The sequence below is a fragment of the Helicoverpa zea genome, chromosome 21 (genome assembly GCF_022581195.2).
Source record: "Helicoverpa zea isolate HzStark_Cry1AcR chromosome 21, ilHelZeax1.1, whole genome shotgun sequence".
NCBI lineage: Eukaryota > Metazoa > Arthropoda > Insecta > Lepidoptera > Noctuidae > Helicoverpa > Helicoverpa zea.
In genome coordinates this window covers 10,966,056-10,993,485 of record NC_061472.1, presented here as the reverse complement: position 1 = coordinate 10,993,485, position 27,430 = coordinate 10,966,056, and the positions used below count along the sequence as shown (strand labels likewise).

The 27,430-nt window shown below is 46.9% G+C and overlaps 1 protein-coding gene across 1 annotated transcript; it reads left to right on the top strand.

Moving 5' to 3' along the window:
• On the top strand, positions 1–23,092 carry LOC124641065. Its single transcript, XM_047179072.1, has 11 exons — positions 1–1,264; positions 6,781–6,816; positions 9,637–9,730; positions 15,551–15,703; positions 15,802–19,176; positions 19,565–19,971; positions 20,472–20,584; positions 20,959–21,118; positions 22,300–22,403; positions 22,701–22,759; positions 22,868–23,092. Exons 1-11 carry the CDS (start codon positions 523–525, stop codon positions 22,989–22,991), a joined length of 5,367 nt encoding a protein of 1,788 aa, XP_047035028.1. The 5' UTR covers positions 1–522; the 3' UTR covers positions 22,992–23,092.
• Positions 23,093–27,430: the final 4,338 nt, after the last annotated feature.

Below are 27,430 nucleotides of genomic sequence, written 5' to 3'. Positions count from 1 at the left end.
TTTAATGTATTATACATTAAACCTTCCTTTTTAACCACTCTATCTAAATATTTAAAAAAACCGCATGAAAATCGGTTACGTAGTTTTGAAGATTTAAGCGTTCGGACACGGGGAATAGCGTCTTTGTTTTATACTACGTAGTGATTGTTGTGGAAAGCTACTCTTCGCCTGTACAGACACAACCTCTGTCCAGTCTATTCTCCTTATTATAACACGCCTGTTACTGAGGACTGTTTACACTATCGGGATCACTCTGATGATATTTCATGACATTTAGAAAAAATATGCTTTCACGTATAAGCCTGGGTCTATTTGGATTTCTGACACACATACGATTAGATGATATCTTACAGAAGCTGATATTGTAGTATTCCGGACAGCTTCAAGTAAATCTGTGAGTAAAAACACAGAAACAGAAACCAAAGAAAGTAACTCTTGCTTGTAATATATCATTATAGTTACTAGGTATTGGTAAAAACCGTGTAAACTACATGCAGTACATGTAGATAATTAAGTACCGAGATGTTGTTGTATCGACAGAATCGTCCGCTGTGCCTGTTCTACTTCACGCACCCGTTCGGCGTGCTGTCGCCCGAGCCGCCGACGCTGGCCGCGGCGCCGGCGCACATCGCGCGCGCCTTCCTCAACATGCAGCCCGTGGCGCCCTTCACGCTGTGGAGCCCCCCGGGCGCCGCGCCCGCCGCGCCCGCCTCCGACGACGACTACAACACCGCCAGCTCGGGCTCGCGGCCCAGCTTCGAGCTGGGCAACGCCACGGTGCACCGCGCGCCGCTCAACCTGCTGAGTGTGACGCGCACGCGCAACTGCACGCTCGACTTCAGCACCAGCCGCGACTCCGTGTCCGAGTCGTTGTTCGCTACCGACATGTGGTTCAACTCGAGCTCGAGCTACCGGACTACCGACTACCGGCGCCGGCTGGTCCCCTACAACAAGATCCTGCCGCCGTTACAGCTGCCCAGCCCCAAAGACTCCACTAACTTGTCTAGTTCCGATGACTTTTGGCCAAAAAAATGTTTAAATCCTGAGAAATTCTCTCTGCCCCCCATCGAAATGCCTTCAGTGAATGTGAAATCAGCTCGGAGTAAAAAGTGTAGCTTGAGCTCTGAGGAAGCGTCGAGCGCTGAAGGGCCGACGGCGCGCAGCCCGCGGCACCGGCGCCGCCTGGGCGTCAGCAAGCCGCGCCGCGCGCGCGCTGCCGACCTGCGCCGCCTGCTGGCGCTGCGCATGCGCCGCGCCCTCGCAGGTAACACTTGCTCATTGCTCATACTGTATGCATGTTACAAAGTGCTGGCTCATTACACTTCACCTTATACCATGCAAACTATTTTGTCATTTTTAATGAAAACAATTATATAATTTACCAGCGGTTTCAACCGCATCCCGTGGGAACTACTTCCCGTACCGGGATAAAAAGCCTATAGCCTATAGCAATTAGTAACATTTTTGTGTCTGTCTGTCTGTATGTTCGTTATGGAAACAAAAACTACTCGACGGATTTTAATGAAACTTGATGACTAATGGCACAAACATTCTTCATACTCCTGGGCAGGTTATAGGATACATTTCATCACGCTACGACTAATAGGAGCAGAGCAGTAATGGGAAATGTTGGAAAGACGGGAGAAGATACTCCATTTTTTAAGCTTCCGTCGCGTGTGTAGCTTTAGTTGTTAAAGCTAAGTAGTAATAGGCTAGGTACGTATAGATTTGGATAATTGGATAGGCTGGTGATTATTATTTCTTCCTCTCTTTGCACAAAGTCCGAATCTAACGCGGACGAAGTCGCTGGCAGAAGCTAGTTTATAATAAAATTGCACATACAAAACATTACATGGTATGCATTTCTCTCAGAGAGTTTCTAGATACCCAGAAATAGGTCTGTGTTACTTCTAGGCACACGTTTCAGACTAGATAGGAATGTTGTATAGGATTTATCTTCAATATTCTTCCGCAGAAGCTACCCCACTAATGAACTTGTGGTTAGTGTTACAATGACAGGTTTTTTGGTGGATACCCCTGATCTAGTGGCCGTCGAAATTCGGAACTCAATCATTGTAGGTAAACTCTTTGAATCGTTCTATCCTTGTTGGCTTGTCAAGTGTCGTGTGTCAACGTCTGTTTATGGTGCGGTAATAATATGTCAGTAAGAGTCGTGTTGAGTGTGGTGCGTGGGCATCACACTTTCGGTAGAGTGAGGTAGAGCGGCGGCGCAGGCGGCATGGGCTACCTGGCGGAGCGGTGCCCGGTGGTAGACCGCGCGTGCGGGCTGCCGCTGCGCGCGGCGGCGTTGCTGGCGGCGCTGGCGGGCGCGCTGGGCGCGGCGGCGTACCTGTGGCTGTACAGCGCGGCGGGCGCGGCGCTGGTGGCGCGCGCGGCGGGCGGCGCGGCGCGGGCGCTGCGGCTGGCGCACGGCGCGCTGGGCGTGCTGCTGCTGGCGCTGCACGCGCTGCTGCTGGCGGCCGCGGCCGCTGAGAGCGACGCGCTGTGCGACGTCTACGTGTGGGGCATGCTGCTGTGCGCGCCGGCGCAGCTGCTGGCTGGCCTCGCGCTCGCGGTGGCTGCCGCGTGCGCCGGCTGGCTGCTTTTCGCCGGCACCACCTTTTTGGTCGTGCTGCTCAGCTTTGTCATATACTTTTACTTCGCTATTGTGATCGTTAACTACAGATTGACAATGCCGTGAAATGTTTTGCTAGGTCATCGTATGGCAAAAATTTTTTTTGACTGTGTTTTCAACTACAATTGTTCAAAACGTAATCATCTCCATGTAAATAAAAATGTACTGGTAATATTGCGATAAAATTGCAGTAATGTCGCTGTAGGTGCAGTGCAGTGCGCAGTGAGTGTGTCGCGCGCCGGAACAAAGCCGACCGGTCTGGCGGGCTCAGGTTACGATTGTTCGTGTCGCGGAATCGGGTCACCTATTTACATAATGGTTGCACTAGCCGCGCAGCCTGCGCCCCTGGCTGCGTGCGTTGCGTGTCACTCGTATTGGGATATACTGTTGCTCATATTACTTAAGAGAATAGGTAACTTTTATAATATACTGTTGCTCATATTACTTAAGAGAATAGGTAACTTTTATAACAGAGAAAAATATATCAAACATACCTACCTCTTTTTAAAAAGAGATTCACATATTATGGGCAAACGGGACCGATTTAAGCCTCTTAACTTTTTTAGTAGTTGAGTATATACATACTCTTTAAAATTGTAGAAGGATTTTTTATCAAATTATCATTTCAAAATAATAAAATTACAAAACCATTTTGTCGCTTACGACTTTTAGTTATAAGCTAGCGCGGGTATTGTTATCCTCGCCCCGCTCAGACGCTCCGACCCCTTTTGGCGCCTTAGATGCGCGTGCCGGTTATGGAATTATTGTTGACCAATTCGTCGCCTTAAGTATAAAGCTATAGCAATGTTTTACGTGTCTCTATGCCTGACTACATTAGGCATAGATCACAACTCCTGTAATTAGCTATGCTTGTGTGGATTCAACCACTACCTTCTTGTTTAAGTGCCTCTCCGACTACAGAAGTTGTTGTCAGTTTCGCATATTTCTTGCAATCCTTGGGGACGCGAAACCGTTCCTGGAAACACTTACCTACTTATTTCGATGTTGCACTGACTGAACACACATCACACACAGTCACAGCCAAGCATAACATGTGTATTGAACTCAGTAGCGGCGTAAAGGGGGGGGGGGGGAAGGGGGCGGTCCGCCCCGGGTGCCATCTCGGTCGGCACATATCTGCATATTATTTCTCATTTGTTCTGCTACTCTTTGAGTCCTCAATCTAACAAAAAGTTAAAGCACTGAAGTAGCAAAAAACAATTGACGCTCTACGCTGACGATTTTTAGCTGCTGCTGTTTAGGAGTCGGAGGACTTTTGTGTTCCAAGACTCAAAAATTTCACGCTCGCTGCGCTCGCGCCTATCACTTGACACTGACTTTTTTCTCATTTCTTTAGGTATCATTGCGTCCCAAAAATGTCCCAAAACTAAGATTTTTTTGTACTTAGGTTTTTTTCTCTGGAAACTTATATATATGTCGTATCCATGGGGATCCATGTATATGTCGTAGCCATATCGTAGATTTGACCACTTCATGAAAAGCTTAAGCATTTAATGAAATGGTTGCGTTTCATGAAATGTTCATGTTAATTTGACCAGATCGTTAAATCGTCATCATTTCTCGATTTTTAACCGACTTCCCAAAAAGGAGGAGGTTCTCAATTCGGCCGGTATGTTTTTTTTTTTTTTTTTTGTCATCCATGTCTGGCCGTATGGTATAATAGGGTATCCATAAAAAATTGTCAGGAGGCAAAAAAACTTAAGTCTTTTTCATAACTTCAATTGCACATATTAAGAGTAAGAACTTGTTCATTGTCCTTTAAGTCCGACATACATAATAATTTAAATAAAATAGGAACTTTAGTAACATTTTATAAATCTTAAAATAGAACAGACGTAATCTAAAATGACGTAACCTGTAGGTTCACTGCCTCGTTGGTCTAGCTGTCGCAAGCGCAACTGTCGAGCACGAGGTCTCGGGTTTGATTCCCGGGTCGACGAAATCGCTTTGTGGGTTTTAGAGACGTTCACGAAACAGCGCTCGCCACTTACCACGAGGCACCTACCCTCCGAGCAGGGCTACTAACCTTGCTCTAGCGACTCCCCTATGGTTATTTATTAATTTGTATGTCTCTACCAGACCTTAGGACTACAGAGTCCCGGATTTTTGGGAGGTGAACGTGGGGCCGAAGCCAACACGCTGAAGCCCTTTTGAGACAACTTTAATGAAATGGTGACACAAAACCTACGATTATCCCTGTATACACTATAGAAATGTACCCAAGGACAATCCCGGTTCTGTGCTAAACTATTGCTAACTATGGATGAAAACTACTTGGGCTATTGTGATGGGATGCTAATGGACTAGGAATGGGGAAACTACGGGAACTATGGCACCTGCCGATGATAATGTATTAAATACATGTAAAAATGGCAGATAGAGACTCGCCACCTCACTTACTGGGCCCCCGGGAATCAGGCGCTAAATCGCAACAAGAGGGCAACAGGTACATGAGCGGCTGAAAGGTGAGGATACCTCGGCGGACTTTAAACGCACATCACGCGCTCCCTGTGGGTCCAGCATCACCGGCCCACTCGCCACTTACCACGAGGCACCTACCCTTCGAGCAGAGCTGCTAACCCTGCTCTAGCGACTCCACTCTGACCGGCCGATCAAGGCAAGCCAAGAGGCGGGAGACCCATCCCCCGTCATGCTTCACTCCGGCAAGCCGGAGATGGGGGACAGTGTACTCTCCCTGGAGCACTCGGATATATAGCCCCGCGGGGTCGCTACTCCCCGTCATCCGCCTCAGATGCGGGGCTTATTTATTATTATTATTAACAATGCCGTTTGGCGATAACTCAAGTGGCGGTATGTCAAAGGGTTTAACGCGAGTATTAACGCGTTGAAGTGGCCACACTACGCATTGTCAGTGTGCGTCGAGAGCGCAACGGGAGCGTTAAAACGCGTTAAAAATGATTGCAATAATTATACGCGCAGCCGACACTGCTTACGGTAAAAACGTGACGACTTGTTCAAATAAGTCTTGGTCACCCAGAAATAAAAAAATGTGGAAAAAATATGTTTTTAGAATATAGTTTTTGGCTCTTTTTACACAAAATACCATTAAGCTCATTGTGCAGATACGAACAACACTACTACACTAATGCCCGTTTTCACCAACAATCTCTTAACGTTTCCCTAACTAAATGTCACTTAGTATAAGGGCACCCCCAAAAATAAAGGAGACACTTAAGCTTTGGTGAAAACGAAATTCGTATTAAGTGTTCCCTAAATGCTCTTAGGAAAGCCTTAAATTTGGGTATTTGTTGGTGAAAATGGGCATAAAACACTACACTTACTTAACTTATTTAAAATAATACACAAAAGCTTCTACCGTTACCCTACATGTTCTTTTCTCAGATATCATCTGTAGGTCTGTATCTATATTTTACATGGACCAACTGTAGATCATTTCTTTTTTTGAGACTTCCTCTACTGAATTGTCCACCTGGCTCCTTGCTATGAAAGGCTGTCAGATATTTTGGTTTGTGACTTTGGAAGTCGTTAGGGATATAACGATTTCTGAAACATAGAGGAACTCGTCATGTCAAGATAGTCATCCATCCACGAGCCGACTGCGCCAAGCTTTGCTCGATCGACCCGAGCGGCTGTTACATCATATAAACTTACACAAAACTGCATACTACGTAGGAACCTCATGTATCCAACAGCTTTTAGAAGAAAAAGTCTCATTTCAATCAAGAAAAGGTTTCAGATGGTAGTCGAGGGTAGCCGCAGGTGAAACCGGTGCGCGGAGGTTAGTGAGTAAGTTCATTGAGGTGCTGTCGACTCGCGACCTCGCCGGCGCGCGCCGCCGCTCGCCGCCACTCGCCAGTCCCGCCTGGCCACGCGCGCGGGCCGCACGCCGCACGCACACGCACCCGGCTAGAGCCCATGGGCTGAGCTGAGACGAGCGTCGCGTGCCGCCGCCGATACCACCATCACCACATTCAGACTCGTGTTCCGGAAAATCCCCCTTGGGAGTCGAACACGAATCTACTCAAAACGTAACACACTTAACGTCATTGAATTTGTTGACAACGGAAACTAAATCAAATTCCGACCGGATAGCTGGCTGTTGTTATTATACGTAAAGTAGTGAGATCGACACGGCAGGTGAGGAGAGTCGCCACCCACCGCTTCATCGGCGACTACAAGTTAGTATCGATCAGGCTGTTCAGCGGTATGATGCTGTAAGCTGTATGTGACGCTTACAGCACGTACAGCTGCGCCGCACGCCGCACTGGCGCGCTTGTGTTGTCGCCGCCGTCTCCCTGACACCCACCAGTGACGCATTTCTCAAATTCGCATGGAACCTCATCACTACTTAAGTACATACTTACAATATTTATGAGTGCTGCTTTGTGCATTCGGGTGACTATATAAATGACCTGAGAGCCTATTCACACTATTTTCATTCCATATGTATGTAACAACAGAATACATGGTCAGTGGGTCATCTCAGGCATGGTCGCTGTAAAGTGGACTGCATAAGCACTCAGTTTTATTCAGATGGAAATGTTTCCAGGATAGCCAACTTACTTAGAATGCCATGCAGCTTTTTGATTTGCCACCAAAGCAAGTAGGACATTGTCAAGATAGTTTCATTTCATTCGAAGCGAAATTGTGCAGTGAGACTATTCAACCTTTTTTTTAGATGAGATATCATCATGGGTGTCGGACTTTACTGACTAAAACCCTTTATGTACTACCGCGAACTTATCCGCCTGACCACTGGTGAATTTTTGCGTTGTAAATCCTACGGCGCTATTCAAAGAAAAAGAAAACCCTTTATATGTAGGTTTAACCTTCTAAGAAAGCTATCGTTTATGTAAGGTCATTAAGGCAAAGCAAGAAAGTGTATTTTTCTAATGAGTAAGCAATAAATTAGCCAGCGGTGGTCAGGCGGGAGCGTTAGAGCCGCGTTAACTCTTTCGAACAATCCAGCAGCCCCCGCGTCTGGCATCATCATCATCCTTTGCGATGTTGAACGGTTCATTCCGCTTTGAGATTGCTCAATACAAGATACAAGTCTTAGGTTTTGATGATCACATCTATGCACCTTGGCCAGTTGTTGGAGGGCGAACTGTTACGGCACGAAGTTGATAGCGACCTAGCGACCAATCAATGTCTATAAATCGGTTAATCTTTACGTATTCACGAGAACATGCATGAAGCGTAAACATCACAAAAAAGAGAAAAGGATAAATCGAATCATAAATATCCCTGATCACATCGATTGTTAGTAGTTCCACAGCAAAACAAACAAACAGAACACATTCCGCTAAGGCCAAGAACCTACCACTGGTCATGACGATTTGTAAATCTTTGACAGTATTAAAACCTCAGTCAGGAATCATGACAGGCAGTATGAGGTATCTCGATCATTGTAAGTTAATAATAATCACGAGGCTTGCGATATGTTTCATTTATGAAAGTAGTTGCAGGCTGCAGTGTATTTGCTAAGGTAGGAGGCGCGTAGGCGCGTCACGAAGCGACACTGTTTGTAAACAAAGTGCTATTGCCTATACCTGCGCTGTAACCGCTCCGGGAACAGGCGTTACGGCTAGCAGCGGCGAAACTCGCGGCAAGCGTGAATTTGTTCACAAACATGCCAAGTGGTGCATTGCGCTGATGTCACTGACAGTACTTACAACCCGGTCGCAGTCGTGGGCACAGCTCAAACAAACACTGTACTTGTAGATTATTATCGCAGAGAATAGCGATGCTACAATCACCTACCATTAGTGTCCTGCGCAGCGGTGGTGTCACAATCATACCGACACCACACACGCCAGAGCCAGAGAACAGTCGTCCAGCTATCTCGCAATTGAGTTAGGTATCATATCTGTCCCCGAGCGGTTGTGCGCGTGTATAATCAGCACTACGGTCTGTTCTCTTGACCATTGATTTCTTATGTTATTAAACGCAACACAAAGTATTTAATGTGCCTACAGGCCTACTGGGTGTTACTTTCTAACAAATGAAGTATTTATGTCACCCATATATTTTAGAAGGAACAACTTAAAACATTTTAAATTTCAATGGTGTTTACAGTCAGATCGTTTATCATTCTCAAGTTATTTTACCGCGTCTTCAAGGGAAACGAGGATTCATCGTCACCATAACAATATACACAAATGCTGCTGTTAGCAGACACTGGTGTCAATATGCGTTGTCTTCCAAATTATGTATCTATTGACACGAATCATAGACACATGGTCACCAAGCTCCGTGCTCACCGCTCGCGTCTTCCTTAGGGAGGTTCATAGCTGACGGAACATGCGTCGCGTAACGCCAAAACAGACAAATCACATTCAATCAGTCACACCTAACCGATGATTCGTTAGTGCGTCGCTCATACATACAGGACACTCACGCATTTCTGCAGATATGAACCTATACTTACAGTAAGTAAGACAGTAAGTCATAAAAGCCCTTATCTCAATGCCACTGAAATAGCCTGTGAGTCAGTCGTGTGCACTACTGTCTCATGATTAGTCAGTGCAAGCGACGACGCCGTCGCTCGGCTGCATGTCCAAATATAGCAGTATTGAAGTAGCCACGACGAGTTCAGTCGAGTGCGGCGCACTTGCTCGCCTGTGCAGAGGCGGCCTCGACCGCCCGAATTGTCAAAAGTAACCGCGAGCGGAAGTGCGCCCCGGAAGCGGTGCGACCTCGTGCACACTCGCTTTTTATTTACCCGACTAGGCCATAATAGGGGTCATGTTTTGAGCAGATCTACAATGTTTCTTTGCATAATAATGCATGCATGGATATGAATATTTTACCTACTGCTAAAGTTCTTCCGGGACGGGTTACGCGAGGTTCGGGTTCCGCCGGTTATAACCGACATTTCCAAGCGAAGTGGCCGATCTTTTATTTAGTCATGATGAGCAACATTGATTATTTGAGAAATGTCCTAGTATAATAATGTAGTAGTAAGGAGTAATGATGAACGTGTGACGTTGTTCCAGAAGGCTGCGCGCGCGGCGTGTCCCCGGCGCTGCGCGACGCGCTCCGCACGCTGCGCGACGCGTGGCCCGAGCCGCGCTCGCTGCGCAGTCGCTGGTCAGTGCCGCTACACTCATACTCGACTGCACCTGCTGACTCTGCATCAAAACTCACAATTCACCAGCTCTAAACTTACAAACAAATTCAACATTCACACTTGGGGGACTTTTCAATAGAACACTTTTTGTGTCCCTTTCACTCATCATCCTCATCCTCCGAGCCTTTTCCCAAACTATGTTGGGGCGGCTTCCAGTCTAACCGGATTCAGCTGAGAACCAGTGCTTTACAAGAAGCGACTACCTATCTGACCTCCTCAACCCAGTTACCCGGGCAACCCGATACCCTTTGGTTAGACTGGTGTCAGACTTACTGGCTTCTGACTACCCGTAACGACTGCCAAGGATGTTCAATGACAGCCGGGACCTACAGTTTAAGGGTGCGTCCACATCTGGCGAATGTGCCGCGAATGCGCAGCTCGCGAGCCGTTTGCGACCTGCCCGCGAGCTGCGCGCGTGCAGTCACTGCAATAGCTTGGTGCACCTCTTTAGCGCAACTCATGCAAGGCTCGCATTCGCGGCACATTCGCCAGATGTGGACGCACCCTAACGTGCCATCCGAAACGCAGTAATTGGTGTCTAAGATATACTTAGAAAGTACATACAAACTTGGAAAAGTTGCATTGGTACTTGCCTGACCTGGAATCGAACCCGCGCCCTCATACTCGAGAGGTTGGTTCTTTGCCCACTAGGCCAGTTTTTTTTTTTACCTGTTTTATGGTTTTCAGTGTTCGGAACCAAAACTTCAAGCAGCCTCAGTAGCAGTCTTAGATATCCCATAATGGTGTTATTAGTCCTTGTCAATATGCAGAAAATATGCCCAAACACAAGCTGGTTGCTACCCAGTCGGTAGCAACCAGCTTGTGTTTAGGAGTTAAGGAGTTCCCCTTGATTTCATTGTCAAGTTTGATATTGATAGCCCTTTTGTTCATGCATGTGTAAAATTTTCGAGAGTCTTAACACATTCACTGCGTTACGGCAAGTATTTGGCCGTATTTGACTCTCAGCCAGTGCGGTAGCTCGTTGTCCTTGTTTTGCGTACTGTGCGGGGGCGATTTATCTAAGTTCCCTTGCGCGTAGGAATGAGATAGTGATATTTTCAATATTGTTGCTTTTAATATAATAATATTGTACACTAACAATATACGGCAAAATAGTTGCCGTAACGCACAGTAAAATAATTATTTTCATTCAGTGCGGTACGGCGAATATCTTGCCGTACCCCCCCAACCCCGCACCACACTGCATGCGTCCGCGCGGCGGTTCAGTGTGCGCTAGTGCTGGCCGTAAGCAAGACGTAACAATATTTTTTGTGAAAAATATTACGCGGTTCTGCTACAATGAGACGTTCACATAAAAAACTGGATTTGAGTAGAGAGAGAGAGGGGAAATCATCATCTTGATGCCAAAGATGTCAAGTGTGAAAATAATTCAGTGGAATAACTACCTACTTACTAAGTTTCATACACGTCCTTTAATAGTTTTTAGTTTTTTTTAAATTTGTCTGTTGGCGTAGTGGTTGTGGGTTAGATTCCCACACAAATCAAACATTCTTTGTCTAGTTGTCTTGGTCTGGGTGTATTTTCTAACTATACTATGCATTATATGTATTTGGGACTAGGTGGCGCTATAGTGTGATTGTGGTAGAATATAAATACATATTTATACATATTATATAATTAGGTTACATAATTATGTTGATTTATATAATAATATAACACTGATAAATATGAATATTATATCTACAATAAAAATATTTTTAAACCATCGACTATCATTCCAGAAGTAAACCCCATCCCTAGCATTTTTTCACTTCTACGCTGTACGGCATATATATTGCCGCGAATGAAAGATTTTGAAAAATCTCTGTATCTTTCAAAGTATAACAGAGAACCCGGGGCGACTGCAGCTAGGTGTATACAAGGATATAGTCTATCGATTTGTTGATAAAAACCATTGATATAGGTGGTTTCCACGTCTGTATAGGCTTTGAAAGTCAGGTTCTGGTACGGCAAAATAGAAGCCGTAACGCATATCAGGAAATATAGATACGGGCAGCATTTGTCTCGTATCGCACTAGTAGAAAGTTTAGATTTAACGCTGCCGCAGTGAATGTGTTAATCAAAGTAGACAGGTAAAGTTTGTTTGTTTTTCTAAAGGCACTCCTCATCCACCTCATCAGGAACTCCTCAGTCTGATTGAAAAAAATGTGTCAGTGTCAGATAGCCTATTTATCGAAGAAGGCTACAGGCTATTTTTCTAAGCCTGCGAAAAGTATTTCCCGAAGTATTTGGAGGCAGATTAAAACAAAAATTTTAAAGTATCAACCAACATTGATACCTATTTATAAAAAAAAATGTTCGTCCATATTGGGCCCATTATTTTAATAAATGTATGAAGATTTGTAATAATGTACCTACGTTCAAGGTAATCGTTCCCCTCCCGTATTTTTCTTGACTGAAGTTTTGACCAGTTAGGCAGAGTCCTCAAACGAAGAAAAAATTTCGCGCCCTCTTTTCTATTAAAACCCTAATCTGTGTCCTTAATAATATCATGTCAACGGCTGTCAACTGATTTGGTAATTTATATTGGCCCGCGATAATATTTAGTGTGGACCGGCCTGGGGCCCGATTCTGCTAAGTTAATAGTGTCAAAATTGAATAGAAATTGAAGCGCAATAGCAGTATTAACCTTAGCTGCTACTAATATAAGACCAATCGTATACCAATGTCTTTCGATTGGTTTGCGATTGGTCTGCCATTTGGTCTACTATACGGTAGTTTGCTCTACTACTACTAAAAACGTTTATTTCAAAGAAAAAAATAGCGGAATGTCACATACGCTTCAATCGTAATTGAGTCGTGCGTGATTGGATCTCAGTCGGATGTGAATCGTATGTCGCTGATGTACGGTTTGACAGATTACGTGTATTATGCCGGAACCACACTTCGCTATGCGTTATTGGTTATGCGCGTTATTCGGGGGTGCATACGGCGAAGTGTGAAGGGTTCATTCGTCTATATTTGCCCGCAAAACATAAGCGCGAATAACAAATATGGCTATCCGTTCACCTATCGGTTTACTTCAAAGGACACAATAAGCACAACGGCACCAAGTTTGGCACTCCGGCACAAAGTGTGAATGTCGTGTTTTTTGTTCGCTCACATACTTAACAAGTATTTGAGCGTAGTCGCATAACAAATAACGCATAGCGAAGTGTGGTTCCAGCTTTATGGCAAGCATATAGGGAACATTGTGGCGCTCGCGTGCATGGCGCTGCACGGCCGAGTGGCGCCGCAACTATGTCAAGTATTCAGCGGCCGCGCGCAGTCTCTGCAACTACTTCGCCTGAAATAATACGAGAATGTATTTATATCTGAACCGGCGCGTGTCGCAGTCCCGTACTCCCCGTTACAACTCAATCATATTTTCATTAATAAGTTCAATGAAACGAAACATATTAAATACTTACATATTATACTTTTCGGTACTTACTAAAGTTTGGCATTAACAATTGTTTTAAGTTATTCACGACGTCGTCGCCCGGACTGTCGCACCACCAAATAAAATCTGCTATGTGCAAGGTAGGGGTCATTGTGATTGCGTTGAACGTTTTGGTGGCGTCGTGCGGCGACCCCCGCAGCGACCGCCGACCCGGAGACTCCCCACTCCCGAGTGTTCCGGCGTCAATCAGCAATGAGGACGGACTATAAGACGAAATCCCTTGATTGTTGTTCCGGACTCTGAGAATATTCCGAGCGAGAATGGATCAGTCTTCTCTTGAACAGTGCTGTATTACGCAAGGGAAACTAGAAGCAAAATTAGCGCGCTGCCTCTTCGTTTAAAAAGTAGTAAATTACAGCTGCCGGTAATTAGTAAATTAAGTTTCCGGAGGGCTGGCTTTTTTATAAAGCAAATATGTAATAATAATGGGGAACAAATATAATGACCACCATAAAATGCTTTGATACCCTTAGTTTTGCAACCAGAAAAATCTACTGAACACCAGAAAAATAAAGTCTAAAAATGTAATAGTACCAGCTATTTTAGTCACGACTTCACTTTAAATTGTATTCGACCACCAAATTTAGTAAATGATCACCAACTCTTGACGACCAAATTAATGTATTATTTTTGCCTAAATAAGTCACTGTGATTGCCATAAAATGAACGCTTATTACCAAATAAAGTATTATGATGCCATATTAAGTTATGTGTCCGGCTTGCAATGCATGCGTGAGTGTCAGTATGACGAGTGACAGGGGAAAATGGAAGAAAATGACAGATTGCGCCGACCCCAAGTAAAATTGGGAACAGGGCAGGAGAAAGAAGAAGAAGAATGTGTTTCTCAATACACTCCTTCGAAAACACACTCTTATCGCACTGTTTAGAGGCATGCAATAGACAATTTATCACCCTAGTGCAGGAAAAGGGTCCCCATAATGTTATTACATTTATTGTATCAGGCCGAACTTATTTTTTTGGAGTCAGTTTACTTAAACAGGATAGCAAGATGTAAAAACTTTGATTATCATTTTATATTAAAACGCTGGTATAATTTTGATGATCATTCACTACTTTTGGTGATCATTTACTACTTTTGGGATAACAATGATTTATTTGGACTCATTTTGCTTAAATAGGATAGCAGAATGTAAAAACTTTGGTTATCATTTTACTTTAAAATGGTGGTTTAATTTTGGTGATCATTTACTATTTTTGGCTTGCGCATGATTTATTTTGGAGTAATTTCACTTAAATGGGATAGCAAAGTGTTAAAACTTTGGTTATCATTTTACATTAAAATGCGAGTTTCATTTTGGTGATCATTTACTATTTTTGTCTGCTATTTGTTACTATTTCTGGTGATCAGTTAAACATAAGCCATAATAATGTTCAGCCGTGCAGGTAACCATTTAGTTTAGCAACGATAATCGCGTAAACGGAAGTTCTTAGTGCAGATTGAAGGAGTCGCTGACTAGTAACATAGTCAGGTCATATAAGGCGGACGCGCACGTGGACGGCTTCCACGCCGTGCTCCGCAAGCGGTATGCCGCGGCGCTCTGCAGGCTGCGCGCCAGCACCAACACCATCCTGGCCGTTACAGCGGATAGGCTGGACTCGTGTTACGTCCAACACTGGGTCAGAGCCCATGCCATAAAATAGATTTAAGTTTGTTGTTTTAAATGTTTTTATTGTATTTACTAACACTAGATTTAAGTTTTTTCAAGTTACTAACATTCTATGGACTTGTGGGTCTGCAATAAAAAGTTTTTATTTTTTATTTTATTTAGTTTTTTATAACTATGTACAGTCGATTTACTGTCTCGCGGAATAAGCTCTACATAAGTAGGTAGTTCTCCTAATATTTTATATCATGGATTTCCGCAAATTAACGCCTGATTCCATAATGTATCGTACGTAATCTGTAATCAGGCGTCAATAGCTTGGTGGTGAGCAGCGCTCGCACTCGCTGCTTTGCATATTTTCTATGGTCCGGTCGAGTGCGCGCGCTCTCGACGCGCGTCTAATGAGCTGCGGCTTGCGGTCCGCGCGGGGCCGGCGCTATGCGTCGCGCGCTATCGCCGACATGGCATGCCCATCTGCCTCGGTCTACTATACATAGCAAACATAAACACCTACCCATGAGTACAACTCCGTCTTTGTTTTCATACTAGCTGTTCTCCGTGTCTTGAGGGACCTTTTATTAAAAAAGAAAGAAAAGTAGCCTTTGTTATTTTGGAGATGTATTTATGAGATAAGTGGTAGATTATTAGAATGATTATAAGCAATACCGTGATACGCTTCGTCGTTGTTGCAGTGCCGCGGCGTACCGTCCCCCCGCCCCCGCGCCGCCCACACGTCCCGCCCGCGCCGCCATGGAGCGCGCCGCCGCCGAGCTGCCCCCGCGCGCCGGCGCCTCGCCCGGCCTGCTCCGCCGCCGCTATTCAGTGCCCGAGACTATAATGAGGAAGTAAGTCGTCAACCGCAATCGTTCACACGCGTGCTCGCACCAGACTACCTACACTCCCTAAGGGATACCAATTTGACCTCGCCTTTGTCACGTTGCAGGTATCGTCTCGCGCAACAAAGATCTGAGTCCGAGGAGAGCGCGCCCGCTAGCAACCGGTCGGGCGCGTCGGCGTCGCCGTGCAGGGACGGCAGCGGGTCGCCCACGGAGCCGGCGCACCGTTTCCTGCGGCGCGACCGCGAGCTCATGCGGCGCTCGGCGCTGATGCGGCGCATGTGGGGCCGCGGCGCCGAGCCGTGCCGCAGCTGCTGCTGCTGCGCGCCCGGCGCCCGCGAGACGCGCTCGCTGGACGGCTCGCGCTCCGAGCTGCGCGCGCTGTCCAGCCTCGCGTCCTCGCGCCACTCGCCCGGCGCCGGCTGGGCCTCGCCAAAGCGCCAGCGGCTCGACTCCTCGCGAGACTTCCGCGGCAGCGACGAAATGCTCCGCGCCGCTATGAAGAACAGCTACGACCGAGCTGAAGAGTCGCGACACGACAGGGACACGCGAGCTGACTTTTCAGATTCTACGTATCGGTCCCACGGCCACGAACCATCTCCGTACGCAGAGAAAGCAAGTAATATGTTTACCGACAGTGATGGCTCTAAATTCCATGTTATGGCAGCCCGAAATGCATTCGTAGAATATTCAGATCAGCAGTCGTCAGATATGACCACTATGGAATTAAAATCAAGCACAGCAGACGACGTGCCCATATCCAGCAAAGAATCTGCGCAGTCACCAGTGAGCGACGAGCGCTCGCTGTCTGACTCGTCGGAAACGTACTCGGCGTCGTACCCGACCGCCAAGGAAGGGCGGCTCGACGAGCTGGTCGCGCGGAGCGGCCACTGCGCAGGCGTCGTCAGCGAGTCCGGCCTGCACCGTGACGACAACGACGCGGTGCCCTACGACAAGCCCCTCGCCGTCCACACGCCCTCCTACGAAGTGCTGGAGATCGTTGTGTCGGAGACGCTCAACCTCAGCGCCACGCCCACCATCGGCACGCTATCGCCGGACAAACCCGCGCACTGCTCGCGCCCTCCGACAATCAGCCAGAAGAACGCCCACAATATTAATATTGACGAGTACGTATCTAACATTCTAGTGGAGAGTCTTAATTCTTTGACGGATCAATTAGAATGTATGAATGCCTCCATGGGAAACGAGAGAAAAATCAGTATCGTTGAAAAAGAAATAAAAGTAAAGCTTCAAAATACAGGAGTGAACACAATAGTTCACTTGAGCCCAACATCAAACAATCAGATCATATTTGGTAACGAGGAACTGTGTATAAACGAAGAGGGCAAGGACGATTGCAACAACAAGACCGACGCCAGCGCACTAGCCATCCGCGACGAGCTGCCCAGCGCCGAGTCCAACAACAACCGCGCCAGTTCGCCCGGCGGCTTCGACCTGCAGCACGACGCCGTCAACCAGGCCGTGCTGCATCAGATACAGAAGCTGTTCCGCGACGAGCTGCACCAGTCGCCGCCGGAGATATCGCACATAGAGATATCCAATGTGACGGACGTGTTCATCAACAACGACAACGAGCCCAGCCGGACGGACGCTGAGGGCGGCGCACGCTACGAGCTCATCAGCGGCGTCGGCACCGGCAGCTACTACCCTGACGCGGACGACAACCCCGTGGTGCCGCGCTTCTCCGCCTTCCCGCACACCGAGTCCATGGAGGTGAACACCTCCTCTTCCGACGACGCAGACCTCATGGGCTCCGACTGCACCAGTCTCGTGGACAGCCTCGACGATCCCAACTCGCCGCGCTCCGTGCTGCTGCGCCGGGCGCTCAGCACCAGGCGCAGCGAGCTCGTGCGCTCCGCCATAGATGTGCTGGACCTGCTGCCGGAGAACGCCGCCAACAACGAAGTGTACACCCCCAAGGACAAAGGCGAGTCGTTCTTTATTCAAATAACAGATAACGAGTGCGACTGTGATAAAGAAAATGTCAACGTCGCTGATCGAATGCCCGAGAAAATAAAACAGAGACTGTACCGACGGCATCGGAAGAGAGAAATGCGTATGGAGTGCGCGCGACGGTCGCGCGGCAAGCAGCGCGCGCGGGATGGCGAGCGAGCCGCGTGCCGCGACGGAGAGCGGGCCGCCCGCCGCGACGGAGAGCGGGCCGCCCGCCGCGACGGAGAGCGGGCCGCGCGCCGCGACGGTGAGCGGGCCGCGCGCCGCGACGTCACGCGCGACTGCCTCGCCATCGTCAACGCGCTCATCGACGACGTCATCGCCAAGGTGGCGCAGGACGAGTACAAGTGCATGCGCATCAAGCACCGCCCCAATCGAATGGTCACCTCCAAATCCGACGACAATGTAGCCAAACGGACTTGGAAGAAACAACTAGAGCCAATTAACGACCGAGATCCATTCAAATCTTCGAAGAATAACTCAAGATTAGACGTCATCGATTTAGGAAAACAAAAAAGCGAGCGGCAACAAATACACGGAAAATTGTCGCTTATGACTCGACCCACCGACGATCGCGCTGCCAAGAGAATATATCAAAAATCGGAAATACACGACGGTAACAAATGTATCGAAATATTAGAAATTTTGGAATACGTAAACGGTTCACAGAGTTCACCAGAAACAACGAATTCCGATGAGAATCAAAATCTTAGTATGAAAAATAAAAAATCACGAATACCTATCCCAATTTATGAGAAAATGCAAAGGTACACGAGCAGTGACTCGAATAAAAACAGCAAACGCAGTTCATTGCCTCGCACCGAGCACGGCAGCAACGCCAACAGACTGATCACAGACATGCTGCTGGGGGCGCTGGCGTCCCCTCCCTCCACGTCCCCGCCAGCCTCGGCGCCCGCCTCCCCAACCCCCGCGGCGCCCGCGTCACCGCCGCGCCGCGCCTCGCTGCCGGAGCCACGCTCGCGCTCCAACTCTCTGCGTTTCAAGCAGACATTTGACATCATCCCGGAGGAACGCAGCAGCCTGAGCCTCGACTCCGGCAACGAAGATCTAAACCATAATCGCCGAGCATCTGCGCCTGACCCACCCAACCAGTCCCACCACGCCCAGCCATATGACGTGCCCTCTGCGCACTTGGCTACGGGTACCTACAGTCCACCTCATAAATTAAAGCCTCGAGGGGATTTATCGGGTCGGTGCAAAGATATGAAAAGCGCAGGTACATCTCCAATGACTGATAGTGATGGGGAAAAGCGGTTCAGATCTAAAAATCAGATCACAATGACGTCCCCTGGCAGCAAATCAGCTACGACCAGCCCCATGCGCCTGTCGATAAGCGAAGCAGGGACGAAAGCGGACGTGGAGCCGAGCAGCAAGCGGACAGCAGCCCGCGGGCGCGGCTGCACGCCCGCGCCGCGGCACGACGCAGGTACCTCGCTGTCGGTCTCGTGCGCACCGCTGCCGCACCGCACTGCCTCCGTGCCCGTCGAGTAGCGCCGGCACCCGCGATGCTTTCATACTGCCGCACCCAAACACCAATATCACGAGTAGTTCTAATTCTTATCACCTGAATACATAGGCACCAAAATAAAGCAAACTATATTTTTATATGGTCAATGTGGAAAGCTGCTTCGTATCGCAATAGAGGCGAGACCGCGCAAGCTTCACTTTGCCCGGCCGCCGATCGTGCAGCTTGCAGCACTCTTGAAGGGCACGGTTGTTGTAATTAGTTATTTATTTGTTATATTAGATAATAGGAGAGCATTTATGTAAACAAGAGTTGGAAAATTAAAATATAAATATATTTTTAAACATTGTTTTATTAACATACGAAGGTGACAAAGAGAGGGCAGAATCAGATTCCGTGAGACTGCGTAGATCCATGAGCACGCAGTACTCAAGAGAGTGTGCTCAAGAGCCGCGGCGGTCCGAGCGGCCGGAGCGGCTGGAGCGGCCGCCGCGGCCTGCGCCGCGCCGCCCCCCGCGCTCTCCCGACGAGCGCTCTGACCGCTCACACGACGACTCCGCCCACAACCTCGGGGAAAAACGAAAATCTCGGAGTTTCTCCCTTGACAGAAGTGACGCCGCCGGGGTTCACTCGTCCCCAGTGAAACTGCCTGAGTTCAAGGAGGGCGGTGGCAGCGGCGGCGCCACGTCGAGCGACAGCAGCGAGTCGGGCGGCAGCCTGCTGTGCTCGCTGGCGCCGCGCTGGCTGGCGCAGGGCCGCGCGCGCCGCCACGCCCGCCGCCGCCCGCCCGCGCCCGCCGCTGACTCGCCGCCCCCAGGTGACCTGCTTATATCTACCTCGGCCCGCGTCTCGCGAACGCGACATCATACGCGTCTCTTATAAAATCCGCACAGTAATAAATAGGTACCACCAGTTCAATCCACGGGTGAGTAAAACCGTGGTTCAAATACACTTATCCTAGCTACGAAACACGTTCTTACCTTTTTGAATAGTTAATATATGACTGATAATATGACTGACTTCTAGAAGTTGTAGAGTCTTGACTTCCTAAAGTTATTTTCAATTGCCTTTTTAAGCTTTTCTTAAAATTCTAACTTAATTCAGGGCAAAGACACTAGCAATTTGCTTCGAGCTATATTATTAAAGCGATTAATAAGATAATATCAAAAAACCCTTTTTATATTTGAATTCGTCTACGCATTCGCCTAACTAAAGGAAGCTGTATCATTTTATATAGAGTGTGTATTACCGCAATGGGATGGCAGTGTGCACCTGATGATGTAGTGTGTGAGTAGTAAGGAGCGGCGGTGTGCGCAGGCGGCTGGTCGGTGACGGTGGCGGGGTCGTGCCGCGCCGCGCTGCCCGCCGACGTCGAGATGCGTCTGCGCTTCCCGAACGACGCGCGCGCGCCCGCCCCGGCGTCCTGCCAGGTCCACTGAACATATCATTATATCCTACGTATAATCCTAATTTAAATACTTACGAAAACGCTTAGGATGTATCCGTATAAAAAGTTCCGTTTCATTCAAAATGAGTTGTCTGTGCCGACTCACGCGCATAATGATTTAAATAAAAAATAAAATAATTCCAACCAAATTGAGTAAATTGAATTTGCGGCGAGCGAGCTGAAGGGGCCGAGCAAAGTGTTAGTTATTTTCAAATTAGTCTTCGAGAAATCGAGTAACAAAGACAAAAAAAAAACAAACAGGCGACTGGAGAACCTTCTCCTTTTTTTGAAGTCGGCTAAAATAAAAAGGAATTGAGTGATTAGAGAAGCGGTTGTGCAAGTGCAGCGTATCGGCAGGAGTGCACGTGCCGGCACTGCGCGACGTGCGCGTGCGGCGCGCGCCCCCCCGCGCCCCCCGCCGCCGCCGCGCTGCCCCCCGCGCCGCCCCACCCCCCGCCCCCCCCGCGGGCGCGCGCCGACTCCAAGCTCACGCTCACCATGAAGAAGGAGGCGCTGGGTACGCACTCACACTCTGACACCTATGAACATTCACTTCCGTATTTTCGTTTTATCAATTCTCTATCTAGCTGACTTGCCATATAAGGGGAGTACATGGAGGTAGAATATTATAAGTACCTAGTACTTACTACTATTATACATACTGTATACTGTATGTATAAGATTTTACTCTACAAAGACTAGAAAACGAACGCTCTGCCGAGGCTCCTTATGCTGACCGAGAGAGTTGGCAGTATACAGGGTTACTGGTAAGTAGACCGCATCCTTTCAGGAGGTGATAGTATAGGTCAATACGGACAAATTTGACCCTGGGATACACTGGGCAAAAGTTAACCCATTTCAAGATAATCAAGTTTCAAGATCAGTCGTCTAGGTACACGTATAAATTTTCATTATTAGTCAAAAGTCTCGTTTTTGTGGATTTTTGTGTGTTTTTGGATAGAAGATGAATCATTACATAATAACAAACCATAAAACTGCACAAATCACAGAGGAAATTATAGCGAACAGCAATTACTTTTTTAGTAGATATTTTCTCAAAAATATTACTCTTCATTTTTTTGTGCAGAATACTTAAAAAACATCTACATTTATCTAGCTATCCAAACAGCCACAAAACACACAAAAATCTGCAAAAACAAGACTTTTAACTAGTAATAAAAATGTATACATGTACCTAGACGACTTGTAAAGAAAAGATCTTAAAATTCGATTATCTTGAAATGGGTTAACTTTTGCCCAGTGTATCCCAGGGTCAAATTTGTCCGTATTGACCTATACTATCACCTCCTGAAAGGATGCGGTCTACTTACCAGTAACCCTGTATGCTTGAAAAGGTTTCTTAGATCAGGACAAACCTTGTTACCTAGCATGCGTCAATACCACTGACTTGTTTTCAGATTTTTGTTCATAAAAACATTAAAATATCCTCAAAATCCTGAAAGGCGAGGGGGAGGGGGGTGAGGACCCGGGGAATCTTTCCCACATGTTCAGGCCTTGCCCCTCCTTGCCTCTGTGTAAAAATTCGTGTCTCGAGGTTTATGCTATGTTTACTCACTTCAATGCCCCGGCTCGTTACGTAAAATTAAGGTACATAGTTTTAACTTTGTAACATTGGAGCCGTGAAATAAGTATTATTAACTTTAAGTGGACATTTTCCCACAAAATAATTGTTTGCAGACTCTTCTATCCTTGCGTCGAAGAGTAGGAAGAAGTCCGGCTCGCCGCTGCCCGACGTGGAGACGTACCGCGCGTCGCGCAGCAAGCTCCGCAGCTCCGTCAAGGTAGGCGTCGCGCGACTGCTGCGTGTGCCCCACCGCCCACTGCCTTATATACCTAATATAAACCTTGCTCATCAATCACTCTATCTATTATCATAATCCGTTGGGTAGTTTTAAAGAGTTAAGCGTACACAGAGATATAAAGACGGAGAAAGCCTCTTTGTTTTATACTATATAGTGATGTCATATTTGCGCATCCAAATCTGTTACTCTCTGTGTGTCGTACCTATGTGACATTGTACCTACCTGCTTTCAGTTTGTTATTGGCAAGCATTTACACCTAGAAGGCGGTTGTTTCAGACGCGTCGGGGGTACTCCCTGCACTGCTGGCTGCCAGACGACGAAGCCGCGCCGCTCAGGTATCCTCATCCGTCTCCAAGCGACCCGCACTCTCCGCACTCCCAGGGGGGAGATAACTGACTACTGGTAAGTATCCAGTGTAGTAAGAAGAGCTACGTTGTGTGCAGGCCGAGTAACGGGCTGTCGGTGCTGGGCAGCGCCATCATCCCGGAGCTGAAGCCGCGCGTGCCCACCATGAGCGAGCGCGACCTGACGCGCGTGTACACGCCGCGCCACTATCTGCGCTCCTAGCCCTGCGTGTGTCGTCTGTGGCGCTCCATCGTTCAAAACTAAATGCCATTCATATTATATCTTGTATATTGATAATAAATTTACCAATTTTATAAAAAAATGCTTTATTTAAAACCGTCCTTCAAAGCAAAAGAAGGCCAATAAAGACGGCTAGTAGATTAGGTCACTCAAACGTATACATTGGGAAATACAAAAAATAGAACAGTAGAGCACAGTAGAAAAATATAGAAATAGTACAGTAAGGAAATTTTTTTAAGTTAATATTAGGCAGTATTTATTTTAAAATTAAAACACAATATTTACATGACCTAAAAATAAACTTATTTATATAAAAATATTTTTGAAATCCGGCTCAGGAGGTTTTTTCATGTAAACTCCTTACATTAAAAACTTCAAATTTTTTTTTTACATCTATCTACGTAAACCCTTTCTTTGTGAAACTTAAGTTTAAGCAACAGGAAGCGCAACGGGGGCAGAAGAAGGAAGGGAAACATAGAAGACAACGCCCTCTTCCGGCCCCCATGAGCGGGGCAACGGACTCGGCGTTGGGTTCGCCCTCAGCCACAGACTCTCCAGGAAAGGAGAGCACCGTTGTCCCCGAGGCGACCAAGCAGAGACGAGAGCGGCCGTGTCGCGACTCCGGGCTCAGAACACAGCGCCCGGACCCGACGGAGTTCCTGGTCGAGCTCTCGTCCTGGCTGAAGTGGGATGATTTTTTTTTTATTGTTTTGAGGTCGATTTTAAACCTCATTACATTTTTAAACTGAAATTTTGCGTATATAAATTTTAATAGGTACATCTTTTTAATTTGCCATGTGTGACGTACATACGTGCCATTTTCTTTTTTTGAGTTTAGAAATTTCCTCGATGAGGTGGGATGACAAGTTACGTGTTGCACTCCAGTGTAAAGAATTTTCAGCTTGTGCTCTTTTGATTCCCTCGCTATCGCTCAGAAGAATCCTTAATTCTTCGCTTGCTCGGTCATCAAAATTGAGCCCGCGGTTAAAAAGCAACTTTGTACTCTTGTACTTATAACAAATACTTAACTATTAAAAGTTATTTGAGAGTCTGACGTTAATTCTGTATGACATTCGGCGGATGACGTTCTGTTGTATCAGTGCGTTCTTAATTTATCAATCACTTAACATCAAACAATGTAATATTAAACTCCATAGCGCAAGCAGCTATATTATCTTTGATCGCGTCCATTTTTATGTCTCTTTACATGACCTTCAGCAGATTATTCATTATCACTTTGTAGGGGAAATATTTCTGCAGAACCCATAACATTTTCTGTTGTATCTATGGTCGGTTATATCAAAACTATATAAAATCAAACACAAACATAACTACATATAAGAATAAAGTTCTTGTACCCGTCGTATTATAGACTAGAGTCAAGTCTTCTTTAAAGAAGCCATGTAACTTGCCTTTTTAAACGCCTTCCCAAAAAGGAGGAGGTTCTCAATTCGGCCGGTATGTTTTTTTTTCTATATATCTACATCGATTACCCCGAGGCTTAAAGACCGATTTACGTGATTATTTTTTTGTTCGACGCGGAATAGCTGCCAGTTGGTTCCGTAGTCGTCAGGTTAGGATCTGATGATGGAAACCCTGAGAAATCGAGGGCAACCTTCTGAAGTTGTAGGCATACATAGGGTAAAAACTTGACTCTCAGGTATATGCCTCAAAGCAATATTCAAAAGTGAAGGTTTGTAGCTGACCTGATGATGGAGACCAGAGAAGGTCAATAGAACTCGACAACTGAATGTGTAAAATACGTCGTATTTGGGTTTAAATTATTTGTATTGATGAGAACTTTCCACTTATACGGAAAGTGACAGCTATTCGTATCACTGAAAAGCTGTAAGTAAACAAAAAACTTTTTTACAAAAATTATTTTTGCGACTTCCAAAAACACTAAAGCCATGTATTCACTGAGAAACAATAGTTTATAAACACTGTTTCAGAAACAATATATACGTGTTTCTGAAACAAATAATTTTGTTTCAGAAACATATAATTTTGTTTCTGTGGACGATGTGGACGGCAGAATTTCCGAAAAATTGTTGCTGTAAACATCTACGTGATGTTTCAGAAACTGTGTATCTGAAACATTGTTACCCAGTGAATCATCATCATCATCATCATCATCATCAGCCTATCGCAGTCCACTGCTGGACATAGGCCTCTCCAAGTGCACGCCACTGAGATCGATTTTCAGCTTCTCGCATCCAGCTCCTGCAAGCCGTCTTGCGCAAGTCATCACTCCACCGTGCCTAAGGACGTCCTACACTACGTTTGCCGAGGCGTGGTCTCCACTCTAGAACTCGTTTACCCCAACGGTTATCGGTTCTTCGGCTAATATGGCCAGCCCACTGCCACTTCAGCTTGCTGATTCGGTGGGCTATGTCGATGACCTTGGTTCATTGACGGATTACCTCATTTCTGATGCGATCCCTCAGAGAAATGCCGAGCATAGCCCTTTCCATAGCCCGCTGAGCGACTTTAAACTTGTGAACCAGCTGTACCGACAGTGCCCACGTTTCGGCTCCGTAAGTCATGACAGGTAGGACGCACTGATTGAAGACTTTTGTCTTTAGGCACTGTGGGATCGATGATGTTAGGACTCGATGTAGCTTCCCAAATGCAGCCCAACCCAACTGAATTCTCCTATTCACCTCGTCCTCAAAGTTGTTTCTACCTAACTGCAATGTCTGCCCGAGGTATACATATTTCCGAACAACTTCGAGAACGGCGCCGTGTATCGCAATCGGTTCCGGTAGAACATGTTCATTGAACATGACCTTGGTTTTGTCCAAGTTCATCCGTAGGCCGATGCGTAGAGAAGATTCAGCCAGGTCGTTCAGCATCTGTTGTAGGTCCTGCAGCGTTTCCGCCATGATGACGATATCGTCAGCGAATCGCAAGTGAGAGATGTGTTCGCCATTGATGTTGATGCCGCGTCCTTTCCAGTTCAGCGTCTTGAACATATCCTCCATTGCATTAGTGAACAGTTTCGGGTAAATAACATCCCCTTGTCTCACTCCTCGATGCAACGGTATGGGCCTTGTTTGCTGATTCTGTACTTGGACGGACATTGTAGCGGCTTCGTAGAGACATCTCATCACTTGGATGTATCGCCAATCTACTTGACAACGCTGCAGGGACTCCAGAACAGACCAGATTTCAACCGAGTCAAAGGCCTTCTCATAGTCCACAAATGCTAGACACAGGGGCTGATTATTATGGGGGCTTTTCGGTCTTCTGTATAATCTGCCGAACTGTGTGGATGTGGTCTATGGTGCCGTATCCGCTCCGAAACCCAGCCTGCTCCGGTGGTTGGAATTCGTCGAGTCTTCGCGCAAGTCGGTTCGTGATCACTCTTGAGAACAGCTTATAGACGTGGCTCAGGAGGGAAATGGGTCGATAGTTCTTCAGCTGGGTTTTGTCTCCCTTTTTGAAGAACAGGACGACAACACTCCTACTCCACGCCTCTGGAGTTCTCCCTTCAAACAGGACGGCATTAAAAAGCTTCTGGAGCTCCCCCAGTAAGGGGTTTCCTCCTGCTTTTAATAGCTCTGTTGTAATGCCATCCTCGCCAGGGGCTTTTCCATTTTTGAGCTGTCTCAGAGCGATCTCGATTTCGCCACTGCTGACTTCTGGCAGGTCTTCGGTGAAATGGCGTGTTAATGTGGCTCTAGAATCCTCATTTCCGGGATCAGGTCGAGATGCATGCGATGCGTATAACCGGCCATAGAAATTTTTAACTTCCGAAAGGACTGCCGGCACCGAAGAAACGACTTCTCCACTTGTTGTGGTCAGCTTCGTCAAGTGGCTTCTTCCAAGAGATTGTACGAACACCTTTGACCCCCGATTCAGCTCAATTGCTCTTTCAATGGCAAGAGCATTGGAGCACCGGAGGTCGCGTCGTACGTGCTTGTTGATCTCTTGGTTTAGAGCCCGCTTAGCTGACGAAGTGACAGGTGGGTTTTCACGTCGTTTCTTCATAAGCCCTAACGTCTCTTCCGAAAGTTTTGATTTCTTGCCCTTACGCTGCATGTTACAGAATCTCGAACCTTCCTCCCTGAGAATCCGAACCACATATTCATGGTTCTGGTTAACGTCTGTTGTGGTTTCCACGGCGGCAAATCAGTTCTCCAGATTTGACTGGAACGTTTCAGATCCTGTCATGGTTTGGAGCAGTGTTGGTCGGAGCCTGGCCTTCATCAGACGGAAACGTTCAGCCTTGAAGTTGATATTCAGAGAGCCTCGGACAAGTCGGTGATCGCTCCCGGTATTAAACCTATTGATCACGGAGACGTCTCTGAATATGTGCTTCTTGTTCGTCATGATGAAGTCAATCTCATTTTTAGTCATAGTGTCGGGGCTTTGCCACGTCCACTTCCTTTGGGGCTGCTTTTTGAAAAAGGAGTTCA